At 41.0% G+C, this 13,981-nt stretch overlaps 1 protein-coding gene across 1 annotated transcript; it reads right to left on the bottom strand.

Moving 5' to 3' along the window:
• Nucleotides 1–2,194: 2,194 nt before the first annotated feature.
• On the bottom strand, nt 2,195–10,012 carry C3H2orf72 (chromosome 3 C2orf72 homolog). The gene is made up of 3 exons (XM_075202385.1): nt 9,111–10,012; nt 6,682–6,762; nt 2,195–2,631 (listed from the first exon to the last, which is right to left on the bottom strand). The coding sequence occupies exons 1-3, from the start codon at nt 9,811–9,813 to the stop codon at nt 2,552–2,554; spliced, it is 864 nt and encodes a 287-aa protein (XP_075058486.1). The 5' UTR covers nt 9,814–10,012; the 3' UTR covers nt 2,195–2,551.
• Nucleotides 10,013–13,981: the final 3,969 nt, after the last annotated feature.

Genomic DNA, 13,981 nt, shown 5'->3' on the forward strand with positions numbered 1-13,981 from the left:
ATACTACTTTAAAAGCAAGAACAAAGTGGGTGATTTTGTTTATGCTTTTAGCATGTGGCTTTTTTCAGTGCCTGTGTATACAAGCCCAAATATCCAGATAAACTAAATGGTGCTCAGACAACACAAATGAACAGTTGTACCAGGACTGTGCAGCGCAAACTTTGCATGTTGTGTGCCGCAAACCCACCACACATACACAAATTACTGTGGGTTTTGACCATCGCAAAGGCATATTGCCCACAGTTTTTTTGTATTAAAGTCTTGCTTTAAAAGGTATAAATTAGAGGTAACCAAGAAACACACACTCTTCATAGTAAATCCAGTTTAATAATTAATGAGAAAACAAGAGGGTTTTAGAGGGCAGCAGAATGCTCCTCAACCTTCAGCATATGCATTTCATCCTAAATAAACAATATTTTGTCATTAATGACACAATAAATTTAGGAACACCAAGCTGCTTCACCTGCACTAGACTTGGGTGCAATTAGGAAAGAGAAGTTAAAACAAGGGAAGCTCCCCCAATCTAGCTAGTACTAGGTTGTCTCTAAAAATAACAAATAGAAGACGATTTCTGGTGCTCAACCATGTTTTTTTGGTTTAAACTGCTAGCAAGGTCAGCTCCTCAACCAGAATAAAAAGAAAAAAGGCTTGCAGAGCAAGATCTCCTGCTCAGGTCTCTCTGCAGTAGCACATGCCTGCTGGAATGGGAGCACAAGTTAAAAAAGTTGTCTTGTTTAAAATTACCTCATCTTATTCAACCCAAGTTTTCAGTTTTTCATCTGAACAACATACAGTACAGGACGAGTTAATTTACCTTTTCTAGTTTGAGGTTTATGTTTAGTGGCAGAAGATTCTGTCTATAACTTAGTCATGCCCCTAATAAAAAAAAAAAATCATGGCCGTTCAATATGACCAGTTTCATACATTTCACAAGTCCTGTATATTCCTCATCCTAAGCTTATATTTCTATTGAAGAATGTCAAGCTTAATGAATTCTTCACCCCCACAGAAAACAAAGCCCACCCCTATTAATTCAGCAAAGCTCATGCTTATAGGAAACATAAATTATCTTTTCCACAGGTTAAAATTGAACATAACACCAACAAAGCATGGCAGAAATAGTGCAGAGTTTACCATATTTGAGAACCCAATTATAATACTTAATTTTTGGTTATTTTTACCCCCTTTCTAGATTTGTCCTTACATGTAGGAAATAATTTCAAGTAAATTTAGTACTGTATCATAATAAAATATATTTTGGGGCAGCACGGTGGCTAAGTGGTTAGCACTTTTGCCTTACAGCACTGGGGTCATGAGTTCAATTCCCGACCATGGCCTTATCTGTGAGGAGTTTGTATGTCCTCCGCGTGTTTGCGTGGGTTTCCTCCCACGCTCAAAAAACATACTGGTAGGTTAATTGCCTGCTAACAAAATTTACCCTAGTCTGTGTGTATATTAGGGAATTTAGACTAAGCCCCAATGGGGCAGGGACTGATGTAAGTTCTCTGTACAGCGCTGCGGAATTAGTGACGCTATATAAATAAATGATGATGATGACTGAAACCAAATCGATATTCTGGAAACTGGACAGTACGTGCCATAACGGACTGTCCAACTGAAAACCAGACAGGAGGCAGTCCCGATGTAAGGCTCATAGCTGGATTACAGAGGCAGAGAAGGGGTGGACAAATTCCAGCCTTTATAAAAGACAAGCAATTTATAACTGTACTAGAGTGATGTCACCTCTGCATAGATATACATTATCTTTATCATTTGCAGGGCTAGAAAAGTAGGCTACTACAGGGAAACCTAATTGTCAAATATATCCTTGGATAACCAGTTCCTCTAGTACATGTATTGTCATGTAAACACATTCCTGAGAGATTATTACTCTAGTTTTAGTGTAATCAACCAAATTCTGAATGAAAGCTACATAAGATTTGTTTACAGAGGTTGGATCACACCCACACATACGACCTTTGTACACCTACAAGATAAGTCTGATGAACTGTAACATAAAAAGGATGGAGGTATGGCTCAAATGATTGTGCATTACATCCTGGGTTTTCTTACTGAATGTTACACTCTGTCCGGAGCATTCTCTAAGCATCACTTTGGGGTGAGCGGTTTATTAAATACCAACTGGAATCCCAGCAGCTGACTTCCGCCTTATAACAATCAAGCACAGAACACAGGTGGTCTGAACATTTATTTACAAAGTTTAGAAAGGTTGTCTTCCAAGGAAGAACAGCACCGATACAGAACAGGTGTCTTTTGCACGAAATAGCATTCCTAATGCTATGAATGAATTGGAAATTTCACAGCCTTCCCCCAGCTTCAAATAGCATTAGTGATCTGTGATTAAATGTAGGCCTCATTCCCCTGACACCACGTCTATTACACCTCAGTTCAGATCCATGGAGCTTCCTATGTTGCGTTGTCATATTAAAGGTTTGGAAGCCACCGTGACAACGAAGCAGATACGCACTGCAGACAGAGGATGACGTTTCACAGTAAGGTATTATTTACTATTACACACTCCAAGCAGACCCTAGGCTTCAGTCACAGTTTCAGCACAGTCTCCATTGGGGCACTGCAGGACAGTCAGGGCAGTTCCTTCCTCATGGTTCTCTGCAATAAAAAAAATATACAAGTGGATCAATTAAAAACATACATAAACACAGATTTACATAAAACCAGTTGGCTTATTTGCCATGACACAGTATACACTAGTGTTTATTCCAAATTGGTTTAAGAATTTACAGTTTATCCATATCACAAAAACAGGAGAAACTATAAAGAAATTACTATTTTCTTTGGAATAACAAGCTCAGCAGTTTAAGATTAAGAGATCTATTTATGAAACCTTGCTATCCCTTAAATCCTGGGAAAATGTCAGTTTTCACAGGATTATGGCAAATTTAAATATAGTAATCCCCTGAGGAAGTCTATACTAGACAGAATACGTTGGGCATTTAAAGAAAAATGGTTATGACATATACTACTTTTGCCGTCCTGACTTTTCCTTATATGCACGGCATCTTAACTGGAACGAATTACAAAAAGAGAACAATCTACTCTAAAGGGACCAGTTATACTTCCAGGATGCCGATTGAGGACAGCAGCAACAATAGAAATGTCTGGAGGCCTGGGATTGCTCTCTTTATCCTCTCTCCTATGGATCTCAAGATCTCGTCGCTCTAAACACTTGTTACTTCAGCCAGTAGTTTCACATTCTCTATCCATTTGGGACTCGTCATCCCAGAAATTTGTCTCATCTCCCCGGTTACTCCGCTATTCAATTCTCCGGAATTTCCTCCAGGACTTCATCAAAGCTCATTTCAGCCGTGGTACAGGGAATCATTTACCTTAATCATCTATCCAACTCTGTAACTTTTCCTCAGTTTTCTGAAATCCAATCACATATCCACATCATCTCAAAGCACTTCTACCAGTTTTTGCAACTTCGCCACTTTCATAGTGTTGCTAAAGGTCGCCTTTTGTCCCGACCTCTCTCCACCTTTGAAGCCCTCTGTATACGCCAATCTTCAATTAAAGGTCTAATTTCAACACTTTACTATGAACTTGCTTCCTCCTCTTCAACTCTCAGACCCCCCCCCCCCCCCCCATGAACTAGCTTGGGAACGGGACCTTGGTGAGGAGCTCTCGGAGGAGGAGTGGTCTGAGATAAACGAGAATGCCGCCTCTAGCTCCATCTGCGTTAGAATTGAAGAGAACGCTTACAAGGTGCTTTACTGATGGTACTATGTGCCTTCGCGTCTTTACAGAATTCTTCATGATTCATCTGATCGGTGCTGGCGAGGGTGCTCCCATGAAGGCACATTCCTCCACATATGGTGGTCGTGCCCAAACTATCAGGCTTCTGGGTTGAGGTTGGAGACCTGATTAATTTAATCCTCCATATGGACATTCCCTTGGAGCCCAAATTCTTTATACTCCCTATGGGAGCTCTCTCGGCATCCCGACATCAGAATAAATTGATTAGGCCATTGTTTCGGCAGCAGCTTGCCAAATAGCGGCAGACTGGCGTATGCAATCCCCTCACTCCATGCAGTCCATCATTAATAGAATCTGGCAGACTCAACGGATGAAGTATATGACCAGTATTATTCGCCAAGCTTTGGGACCCACGGTTATCCTTCTTTCAGGCGTGCCCACCTTTTACATAACCCAGTTCTAAAACCTCATTTCTTTCTTGGACTTCTTTCCCCTCGCAGTGGTTCTAGTCACTTCTTACCCTCCTCCCTCTTCTCTTTCTCCTTTCTTCCTCTATTCACTGTCTTTCCTTCTTTCCTCTTTCTACAAAAACTTTGGGTCACTCGTTACTACTAAATTTAAAAGTTTGGTTGACTTATAGCGTTTCACACGTTTTACGCTGGTCGTTGACTTTATTACTATTGTCTATTTTTGTTAACTGTACTCACTCTGTCAATCGTTCTCTGTTGTTATCTTGGTCTTGCAGAAATAAAACTTTTAAAGAAAAAAAAAAAAAAAAAAGAAAAAAAAAATGTCTGGAGGCAGTAAAAGAAGAATTTAGAGTGTAAGTGCAACTGTGAATTTGTTCAATAAATGCTTTTGATAGATCTTAACCAACTATGTAATTCTTCCCTTTTGTTATCTTGTATAGAAAAATCATTGGTCTGTTTGTCTGTCCGGTTATGCATTCGGACACCCCTGAACAGACTCAGATGAAACCAAAACGAGGTGGTCCAGTTGGATCCTGGGCAGGTTTTAGTACGCTGGGCAGAACTTTGATCCGGGGAGCCTGTTCAAGACCTTTCACTGGATGGATTTGGATGACATCTTAGCTGCTAATTATTTTTAAAATGTTGACAGTTACATCCAACTCATTGATAACTTAACTTGAAGATTTAACCCAGAGCAACACCAGGTAATTCAGCTAGTATACAATGTAATTTGTCAAAGGGGGCCGAGGCCATCAATTTCTCCACTGACTGCAAGAAGTCATGTCATCACTTTGTAAGTGCATCCAACATTGATCGGTAGAATACTTGGCATCACAGCATTACACTATGTTCTCTTCTTTTATCTATCCACATATATAATGTTGAACGTGGTACAACAGCAGCAGGAAGAGACAACTAACTGAAGATTCCTATAAGGAAACAAATAAGAGCCTCTCCCTATTTTTGGTTAAACCTCTTGTGGGAAAATTGAACAATCCTTATGTTAGGACTTCACAAACGATTTAAAGGAGGACATTACGTTACTAACTGCAATACAGGTAGCGTATGCCATTAATTCCACACTCGTTTCAAATTGTGAATCGATATTTTAACATTATATAATATTTGATTACTAAATATTAGAGATACCTATCTTGTATTGTTTTCGTATCATACTTTTTTTTTCCCCCTTCCAAGCCCCCTATCATTTGCCCCTTTATCCTGTAATTTGTTTTACATTTTCTATTTATATGTATTGAAGGGTACAGACATCCCCTCGTAGAAAATATGGGGAGGAAAAATTAGAGTCATCCCTTTTACCCTAGGGGGCGCTATCCCCAATACTATAAATCAAATTTAAATATAGTACCTATTTAACTAGTCTAATGCCAGAGATATCAGATATCATCATCACCATTTATTTATATAGCGCTACTGATTCCACAGCGCTGTACAGAGAACTCATTCACATCAGTCCCTGCCACATTGGAGCTTACAGTCGAGAGAGAGAGATCGAGAGAGAGAGAGAGAGAGAGAGAGACTAGGGTCAATTTTGATAGCAGCCAATTAACCTACTAGTATGCTTTTGGAGTGTGGGAGGAAACCGGAGCACCCAGAGGAAACCCACGTAAACACAGGGAAAACATACAAACTCCACACAGATAAGGCCATGGCTACGCCATATATTTCCAGCATTTACTATGGTTTAGATCAATAGCGACATCCCCATAGTTCTCAATGGGGAAATTATTCAGAGCTTGCATCCAATTGCCAACGCCATCTGTGGTGGAAGACGTCTCCTTGCAAAACAGTCTTCAACAGAACAGCCACTTATCAGAGGTGCTGTTCTGGCAAGACTCAATTTATAAATTGCTTCATTATTTAATTTCTTGTCGCTATCATAAGTGGCAATAAAAGATTATACTTTATTGGCAATTTATCATAAATATGCCCAAAAGCATGAAAAATGTATGGTTTCGGGTAGATGCTGTAGAAAAGTAGTGTTTAGTTGAGTGTTTAGTTGAGTGTTAAATGAGAAAGCGAAAATCAAAACATTGGAGATTCTATAGGAGCTGCAACATTTTTCTGAGCAAGCCGACAGTAATGATAGTCAGATGTACCCAGAAACTGTAAGATGCAGTTCCCGGTCATCAAATCACAGCAGCAAGGTAAAGAGAAATAAAATTTGCATTGATATTGTCAGGAAGTTCCCCGGCTGACGAGAAGTTTATTGATCTGCAGGGCAGATCTCTCACATGACACAATAAACATATTAGCTATCTCTATAGGCAGGAGAGCTGGTTAGCATTACACCATCTATAGCAGTAATAAACTGCTGGGGTCTCCTGCCGCTTGTCATGCAGGCAAGCTAGCATTTCTTAATTGGGTTAAATCTGACAGCAGAGTTGAAAGCTCCAGACAGTTCTGAGGAAGACTAGAAACAACCATGAACTCACGCTTCTGTGGTATTTACCTTTCTGCTCAGAGTCCTCCCGCCTCCTTCTCCATGAGAAGCACCTGGATTTTATTTTAGGTCTCTGCCTCCTTTGTTCATCTAGGCAAAGAGAGATGGGTTCACTTGTTTGGTTGGTCAGTGTAGAATACCAAATATTCTAAGATGAAGTGGCCCGAAATATCTATACAGTAACATCACCTTTATGTCAGTTATTGGAAATTGTAAAATTTATTACAAAACAAATATATCTCAGTAAAAAGTATAGGGTTGGGGGGGTAAATAAATAATAAAAAAAAGGTGTGAAAAAAATGCAAAGTAGTGCAAATCAAAGATTATCCAGCTAAAACATAGGACTTCGGCATTTGCACAATCAGGGTTGTTCCTACCAAACATGTCAAGGCAATCCCAGGTCAGGATAAAAGCATCTGAACTGAATAACAGCAGCTTCTTTGGCCCTAATAAAAGCACACAATGCTCTCTTATTTTTTCCCACAAACTTTCTCGAGTTGAGTTCCAACTTAATGGAATGTATTCATACTCTGGAGCTTCCCATGCCTTAAACTGTGTATTAGAAACAATGGACCTTAGAAAGTTTTTGAAGCACTGGCAGAGTAAGGGGGCCCCAGACCTTCCATAGTCAAACTCAGTGGTGCAATTATAATCTTGGCAAGTATAAAAAAGGTAATTTTGTGTTGAGCAGCCTGCAGTATATTACAATTGCTCTGTATATTTAGTGTTCCAGAGTAAATATGAAAGAATTATAAGAGTTTCAGTGGGCGTTCAGGCACAAAATTTGTATCTGGCATAAGGTACCACGGTTTGAGCATCAACGCGGTACATATAGTAGTTTGTCATTGAGCACTAGTGTGTTTTACATCCCATTATGAAACACTTAGTAAAATAAGTGATGCAACACTAATGCAGGGTCTTGTTCTGTATATGTTTAACAAACGTGAAAAGTGATCTTTTACCCTTGCATTTGGCAACTCACACCAATTTCCTTTTAATACACACACACACACTAGTATATCAGATGTTAGGCATACCATAAATGCTGATATATGGAATCTTATTTATTTCTCATTAAAACTCACTTTATTAAAAAAAAAAAAAAAAAAAAAATAATAATTTTAAAAAAACTTAATACAGAGCATTTTTGTATTTAATTTTCAAAGTAGAAAGTGCTGATAAAAATAAGGAAGCAGAGGGGAGGGGGAATATTAATATTGGTACCAAGTTATATTAACATATACTTTAATAATTTGTGTAATGATGTACAGTTAAAGAAAGATTGTATGGTAAGACAAGTTATTTGTTATGTCATTTTACTTGTTTTGTTGCCCGTTTAAAAAAGGAATTTAAAAAAAATTTAAATAATTTTTTTAGTAGACATTATTTGAGGAGGAAATCCTAATATAAGTAACGTTTAGAGCCAGGCAACAAGGTCACTTTAAACACTAGTAATACACCAACTAGGAACAAGAACTATCAATCCATAATACACAAATGCAGATGCACAAATGAAAGATAGAGATTGCACAGATTCGGGGAGTTTAGGGGTCTTGCATTAACATACTAACTGAAGTGTGAAGTCTGCAAATTAGTTAATATTTAATGAGCTGAAATAATAAAAAAAATTGTACTTTGAAATGTATTTCAACTGCCAAAAAAAGATTTACTTTCAAATGCCTATTTAAATTATAATCCCTCGGGCATTGACCCAATTATCAGAGCTTACCATTGTCCCCATAGACCTCTACGGGGACAGCAGCATTGTTAACTTATTAAGCTATCTTAGAATGATGTTGGTGGTCTTTTTCAATTGGATCCAGTTGAAGCCTCTCCGCCTTTGCTGGATCCCTCTCGGGAATATAGCACTTTCTCCATTCGCCGACACAGTAAGTTGCAAAGGTGCTTCCTTATGTACCACTGTGATTTGCAGCAATACATATTGATGGCTACCTCACTGGGGTCATAAATAGACCCAGTATTATAATACTACCATATGGAATCACTAACTCTGGCTCTGAAAATTTTAAGGAAAGATTTGGGCCTGGGGTCCAGACTTTGGGAGGGCAGCTGATAATCAGCAACTTTTACCCACAAGCTGTAACAGTAAAGCTTTTGTTTTCTTCTGATGCAATAGTCACAATGCTAAGACCCTGACATGAAACACATTGTTGAGAAATTGGCTTTATATAATATAAAGTCAGCCTCAACAAGTGACTAGTAGCAGCAGCAGCCACTGAGCTAGGCTTTAGGTTTACAAACCAGATGGGTCCACAAAATCACTTCTAGGAAGAACAGTAATATTGGGTTTTATAAGCACACATTCAGGGCCAGCTGGCACACCTATGTGCAAATATTTGCTAAAATAATTTGTTTTCTCCTAGAGGAGATGGTCTTACTCTTTACACATGAATAAAGGACGGTGTCTAGGACATTACCTGCTGCAGTCAGCGCCTCACTTGCCATTCTCTGGATGTCTCTCCTGGTCTCTTCATGTCCAGGTATCAGGGCCGCTGCTCGGACTTCTGAGCACCGTCTACCCCGATCTTTTAAAGGGAACACAGAGTGGAGCAGGGAGAGGAGAGACGAGACGTCAGTGTCGGTGCATAAAGGACTGTGCTCCGCGGTGGTCTCCGTACCGTCTACCTTAGTCCCTGATGTATTATTATCCGGCTGCATGATCACCCCGACTACAGCGCACCCTCCGGCCATCCGCTTCCGTACATCACGTAAGATTTCCCGCAGCAGAAGCCTGGATCCCCGGAGCACCAAAGATTCCGGCCGGCACAGGAAGAATACCAGCCCGAAACGTAAAGTCCGTTCTGAGGCAGGCTTAGGGCTTTTGGGCCGAGGGCTGGCAGGAGTCTTGGAGGCATGTCCCGGGGCTCCGTCCCTCTCACACTGGGAGACACGTTCTGAGGTCTCCGGCTGCGGAGCCGCCTTATTCTTGAACATCCCGGCTCCACCCGCCAGCTCTCCCGGGAACAGCTCCTGCAGGAAGCCCTCCAGCACAGCGCGGCTCCCCGCCCGGTCCCATAGTTCCGAAACCAGCAAAACGTGCTGTGGACCCCCGAACCGCTCCAGAACCTCCCGAAAGCGGCTCTCCGTGCAGTCCCGAGCCATAGCGGCCCCGATCACCATAGGGACATCCCAGCAGCGTCCTTATATATCGGCCATAGTGTGACCAGCATACAAACATACATAGTGCCCACACCTCCCAGTACGGCCGACCACTCTGCCTGACGATAGTCCAATAAGGAAGAGCCCAAAGCCGGGTTCCTATAATCACATCCCGGAGTGCCGGCCCGCCGCATCCCATAGGACACCCGATAACACACCCACACCTCAGCACACCCCTAGCGTACAGATCCATCTCTAACCTTGACACAGCTCCCCAGCCTGACATGTGGACTAGATAGGAGTACACCTGTCTCTTCCTTGTACGTGTCCGTGTACACACTGCTGAGGGCCGAGAACACAGGGCAAGATGTACAAATGTCTCCTGTCCTGCATTGGTTCCTCTGGGCTCAGAGTGTCTGACCTTGGACAACACTAGGAAGTCCCCGCTTTCGTCTAACCGCCTTAGATCTCACGCCAAGCAAATAGAAAGTCACGTTTATAGTAGTGCAATGTGTGGAGATAGTGTCATTTATGATAAATGATTTATAATGGCACAGACTATGCCATAGGTTGTAGCCTAGGCACAGTTCACGACACACGTCCAAACACTCAGAAACACCTCAGTAAAAGCGCAGCGCACATGTTTGTGGTGTCAGTGTCACCACACTGTGTCATATGCTTTTGTGTGACTGCAACAGATTTTAAGTGTAAACGCACGGATTAGTGGGTGGTGTCTGCAGGTGCGCAATGTCTGAAGGAAGGAATTGGGCAAATTAGGATTTCTTTGCTAAACGCATTCTAGGCAGACACATGTCTCTAGTTTTCTTCTGAAAAAAAAAAAAAAAAAAGATTATTAAAAAGAGCAGACAGGTGTGAAGGCAGTGAGGATACCTGGTGAATGTATCTTTTGACCAGTTAGATGGAGGACATTGACAGTCATTTATAGCTCGAAGATACCCCATTTCCAATCGATAATAGTTCAGATATATATAACTTTTTCTAGCCATGCTCTGAATAGAAATTGCTAGTCATATAGGGCCTGATTCATTAAGGGAAGTTAAGCAAAAGTTATTAAGTAAGGCAAAACCATGTTGCATTGGAGGGGGAGATAAATTTAAACCGTGATGGCAGGTTTTCTTTTTTTATCATTTTTTTATTTTCAAAGGTCAATCAAGAAAATACAAACATGAAGACGATAATACTGTTCAACAAACATAGTAAAACCAAAACAGGTATTGCAAAGTATCGAATTTGAGGAAAACGTTAGGTAAAAAAAAGAAAGAAAAAAAAATGACCAGTTTTATAACTTTAGAGAGCAATATTAACAGTAGAATGCAGAAACAAAAGGGATTGTGGGGGGGGGGGGGGAATAGTTGAGGACCACATAATTAAACAATGCAAATTTTCAAAGGGTAGTTACGGTGTAATGAACCAAGAGCAGAGGGAGAGGCGTCTATTGGAGAGGGCTACGGTCATCGCACATGGGTCAAGTCAGAGGAAGATCAGATTGGGGGGGGGAACGCGTTTTCCGCGCTTAGCCATGGAGCCCAGACTTGGTTAAAGACATGGCCTCTATCATGGAGGTAGTATGTAATCTCCTCCCTGGCGGCCACATGCCGAATCTGCTTTTTAAGGGCCAAAAGGGACGGAGGTGAGGTATTTTTCCAGTTAAGGGCTATAAGTGATTTGGCTGCTCTCAGGATGTGGGCAGTTAGTTTCTTGGAGAATCTGTCCAAATCTTTGAGAGGGTAACACAAAAGGAAAACCCAGTGATCTTTCGGGATGGGGCCTTCAAATAGGGTGTTTAAGAAACTATGGACTGAGTCCCAGAAGGAGGTGATCGTCAGGCAAGTCCTGTGATGGCAGTTTTATATTTGGGGTAGGGCATGTCATAAATCAACTTTACATTTCAGTGTAAAAATATATCAAGTATTTGTGTGCTACATGGAAAAAACAGTATTTTCCTTATGTGCAAAATAATAAACTAATTTGCACCCCTTGCATTGTAACATGGTTTTGTCCAGAATACTTGAGTAAGAAAACGTACAAAATTTTTTGCTTAACGTTCCTTAATAAATCAGACCCATAAAGTACAGATATACCCCATTGCCAGACACAGCGGCACAGTGGCCTAGTGGTTGGCATTTCTGCCTCACAGCACTGGGTTCATGAGTTCGATTCCCGACCATAGTCTTATCTGTGTGGAGTTTGTATGCTCTCCCTGTGTTTGTGTGGGTTTCCTCTGGGTGCTCCAGTTTCCTCCCACACTCCAAAAACATACTGGTAGATTAATTGGCTGCTATCAAAAAAAATGACCCTAGTCTCTCCCTCTTTGTCTGTCTGGGTCTGTGTGTGTGTCTATATTAGGGAATTTAGACTGTAAGCTTCAATGGGGGAGGGACTGATGTGAGTGAGTTCTCTGTACAGCGCTGCGGAATTAGTGGCGCTATATAAATAAATGATGATGATATATAGCACAGTTAAAGACCCAATGCCAATCATAAATTGCACTGATACACCATGATCAGTCATACATTACAAAGAAAGCCACTACCAGTCATTTTGTACCCACTTTGCCAACCATAAATGACATAGTCATATCCCTATTTCCAAATGGAAATTGCACAGTGATATCCCTCTTTAACAACCATAAATTGCACAGTGATACTCCCATTTCCATCCATATATAATACAGGTTTAGCCAGAGTTTACACAATATATGTGGACACCCGGAAGCAGTTGGTGGTGAATTGTTTAGGGCTCACACTGGTCATGCCGGTTATGCTGCTGGCTGGACAGTTGTACCCAGCTGAAGCTGCTCCTGGATTACCTCACTTGCACAGAACCTACAGTTGGATGCTACTATCTTGCTGGGGTGAAGACTCAAGTAAAGTGTGGGGACAACAGTACTTGGGAGTCTATTTATGAAACATTATTTTAAAACAAGTGTTTCTGCAGGATTAAGGACATTTTTAGTATGTGGGTCATTTGTAATGCCAGAGATATCACAGATTAGCGCTAATAGCACTATCAAGACACTACTCTCTCTTTTACTTATATATGACACTTCATTACATTAATATAATGTTTAGAAATAGGGTAATGTGACTTTAGCATTTACTTCTAGCACTGGCAAGTCACTCTTTACTCTATCCCTACGCTATGTTGGGTCGTAAGTATACACACTTACTATGATGTACATATGGCCCAAATTCTACTATACTGTTGATGTATAGCACTACCCTTTGGTCTGACAACATCACCTTAAACCTATTTCAAGGTCCTCATAGAGCTACTGGCAGCCTTGATATTGAGATGGGTCTGCTTTTAAGACTGCCTGGAGGATGGCTTGGTAAAAATTCATGCTCCTGATACACTTTGCAGCCATGTCAAAATTGTCCTTGCAGAGCTTTTATCACACAGCTGGTTGATAAACTTGGAGACAAAACAAATAACACTGATACAGCAGAAGGAATTCCATGATGTTCTAATCAAGACAGATATCTTACTGGTGTCACCACATCTTCAGAAGCAGTAAGACGTAGTGCACATGGTCTAGCAGTTCATCTTGAGACACAGAAGGAATGTGTAGCGAGTGGTAGACAAATCGGTAACTACTTTAGATCAGGCCTGTCCAACCTGCGGCCCTCCAGATGTTGTGAAACTATAAGTCCCAGCATGCCCTTCCAGCTATCAACTGGTTGTCTACTGGCAAAGCATGCTGGGACTTGTAGTTTCACAACACCTGGAGGGCCGCAGGTTGGACAGGCCTGCTTTAGATGATGTCAAGTGGATGATGTAGAAGCACAACAGGACTCCTTTAGCCAATGGAATGGAGTCAGTTGGGATACAACAGAACTGATTGTTATGCAGGACTCAACACCACAGACAGTTGGTGGAGGCAGTTCTCAAACTTTGCTGGACTGATACCTCTGTGATTGTACAACTATATAACCAGTACTACAGATACCAGTGCAGAAGGTTAGGCAGCACTTCTGGAAGACCAGTAGATACAGTTAACATGGTTGCTGATGCTGATATTCTGGTTGTTTAACCTCTTGGGCTATAAGAAGTTTACCTGGTACTGTTAACATTTGCTGAGGCTCAGATCCATTTTCAGCATGTCTGTGTAGTTTAAGATCCATGGTAATGTGGGGCTAATACAGCTTAAGCCTGTGTAAGGTTCATA

The sequence above is a fragment of the Mixophyes fleayi genome, chromosome 3, assembly GCF_038048845.1.
Source record: "Mixophyes fleayi isolate aMixFle1 chromosome 3, aMixFle1.hap1, whole genome shotgun sequence".
In the NCBI taxonomy this organism is placed as follows: domain Eukaryota; kingdom Metazoa; phylum Chordata; class Amphibia; order Anura; family Limnodynastidae; genus Mixophyes; species Mixophyes fleayi.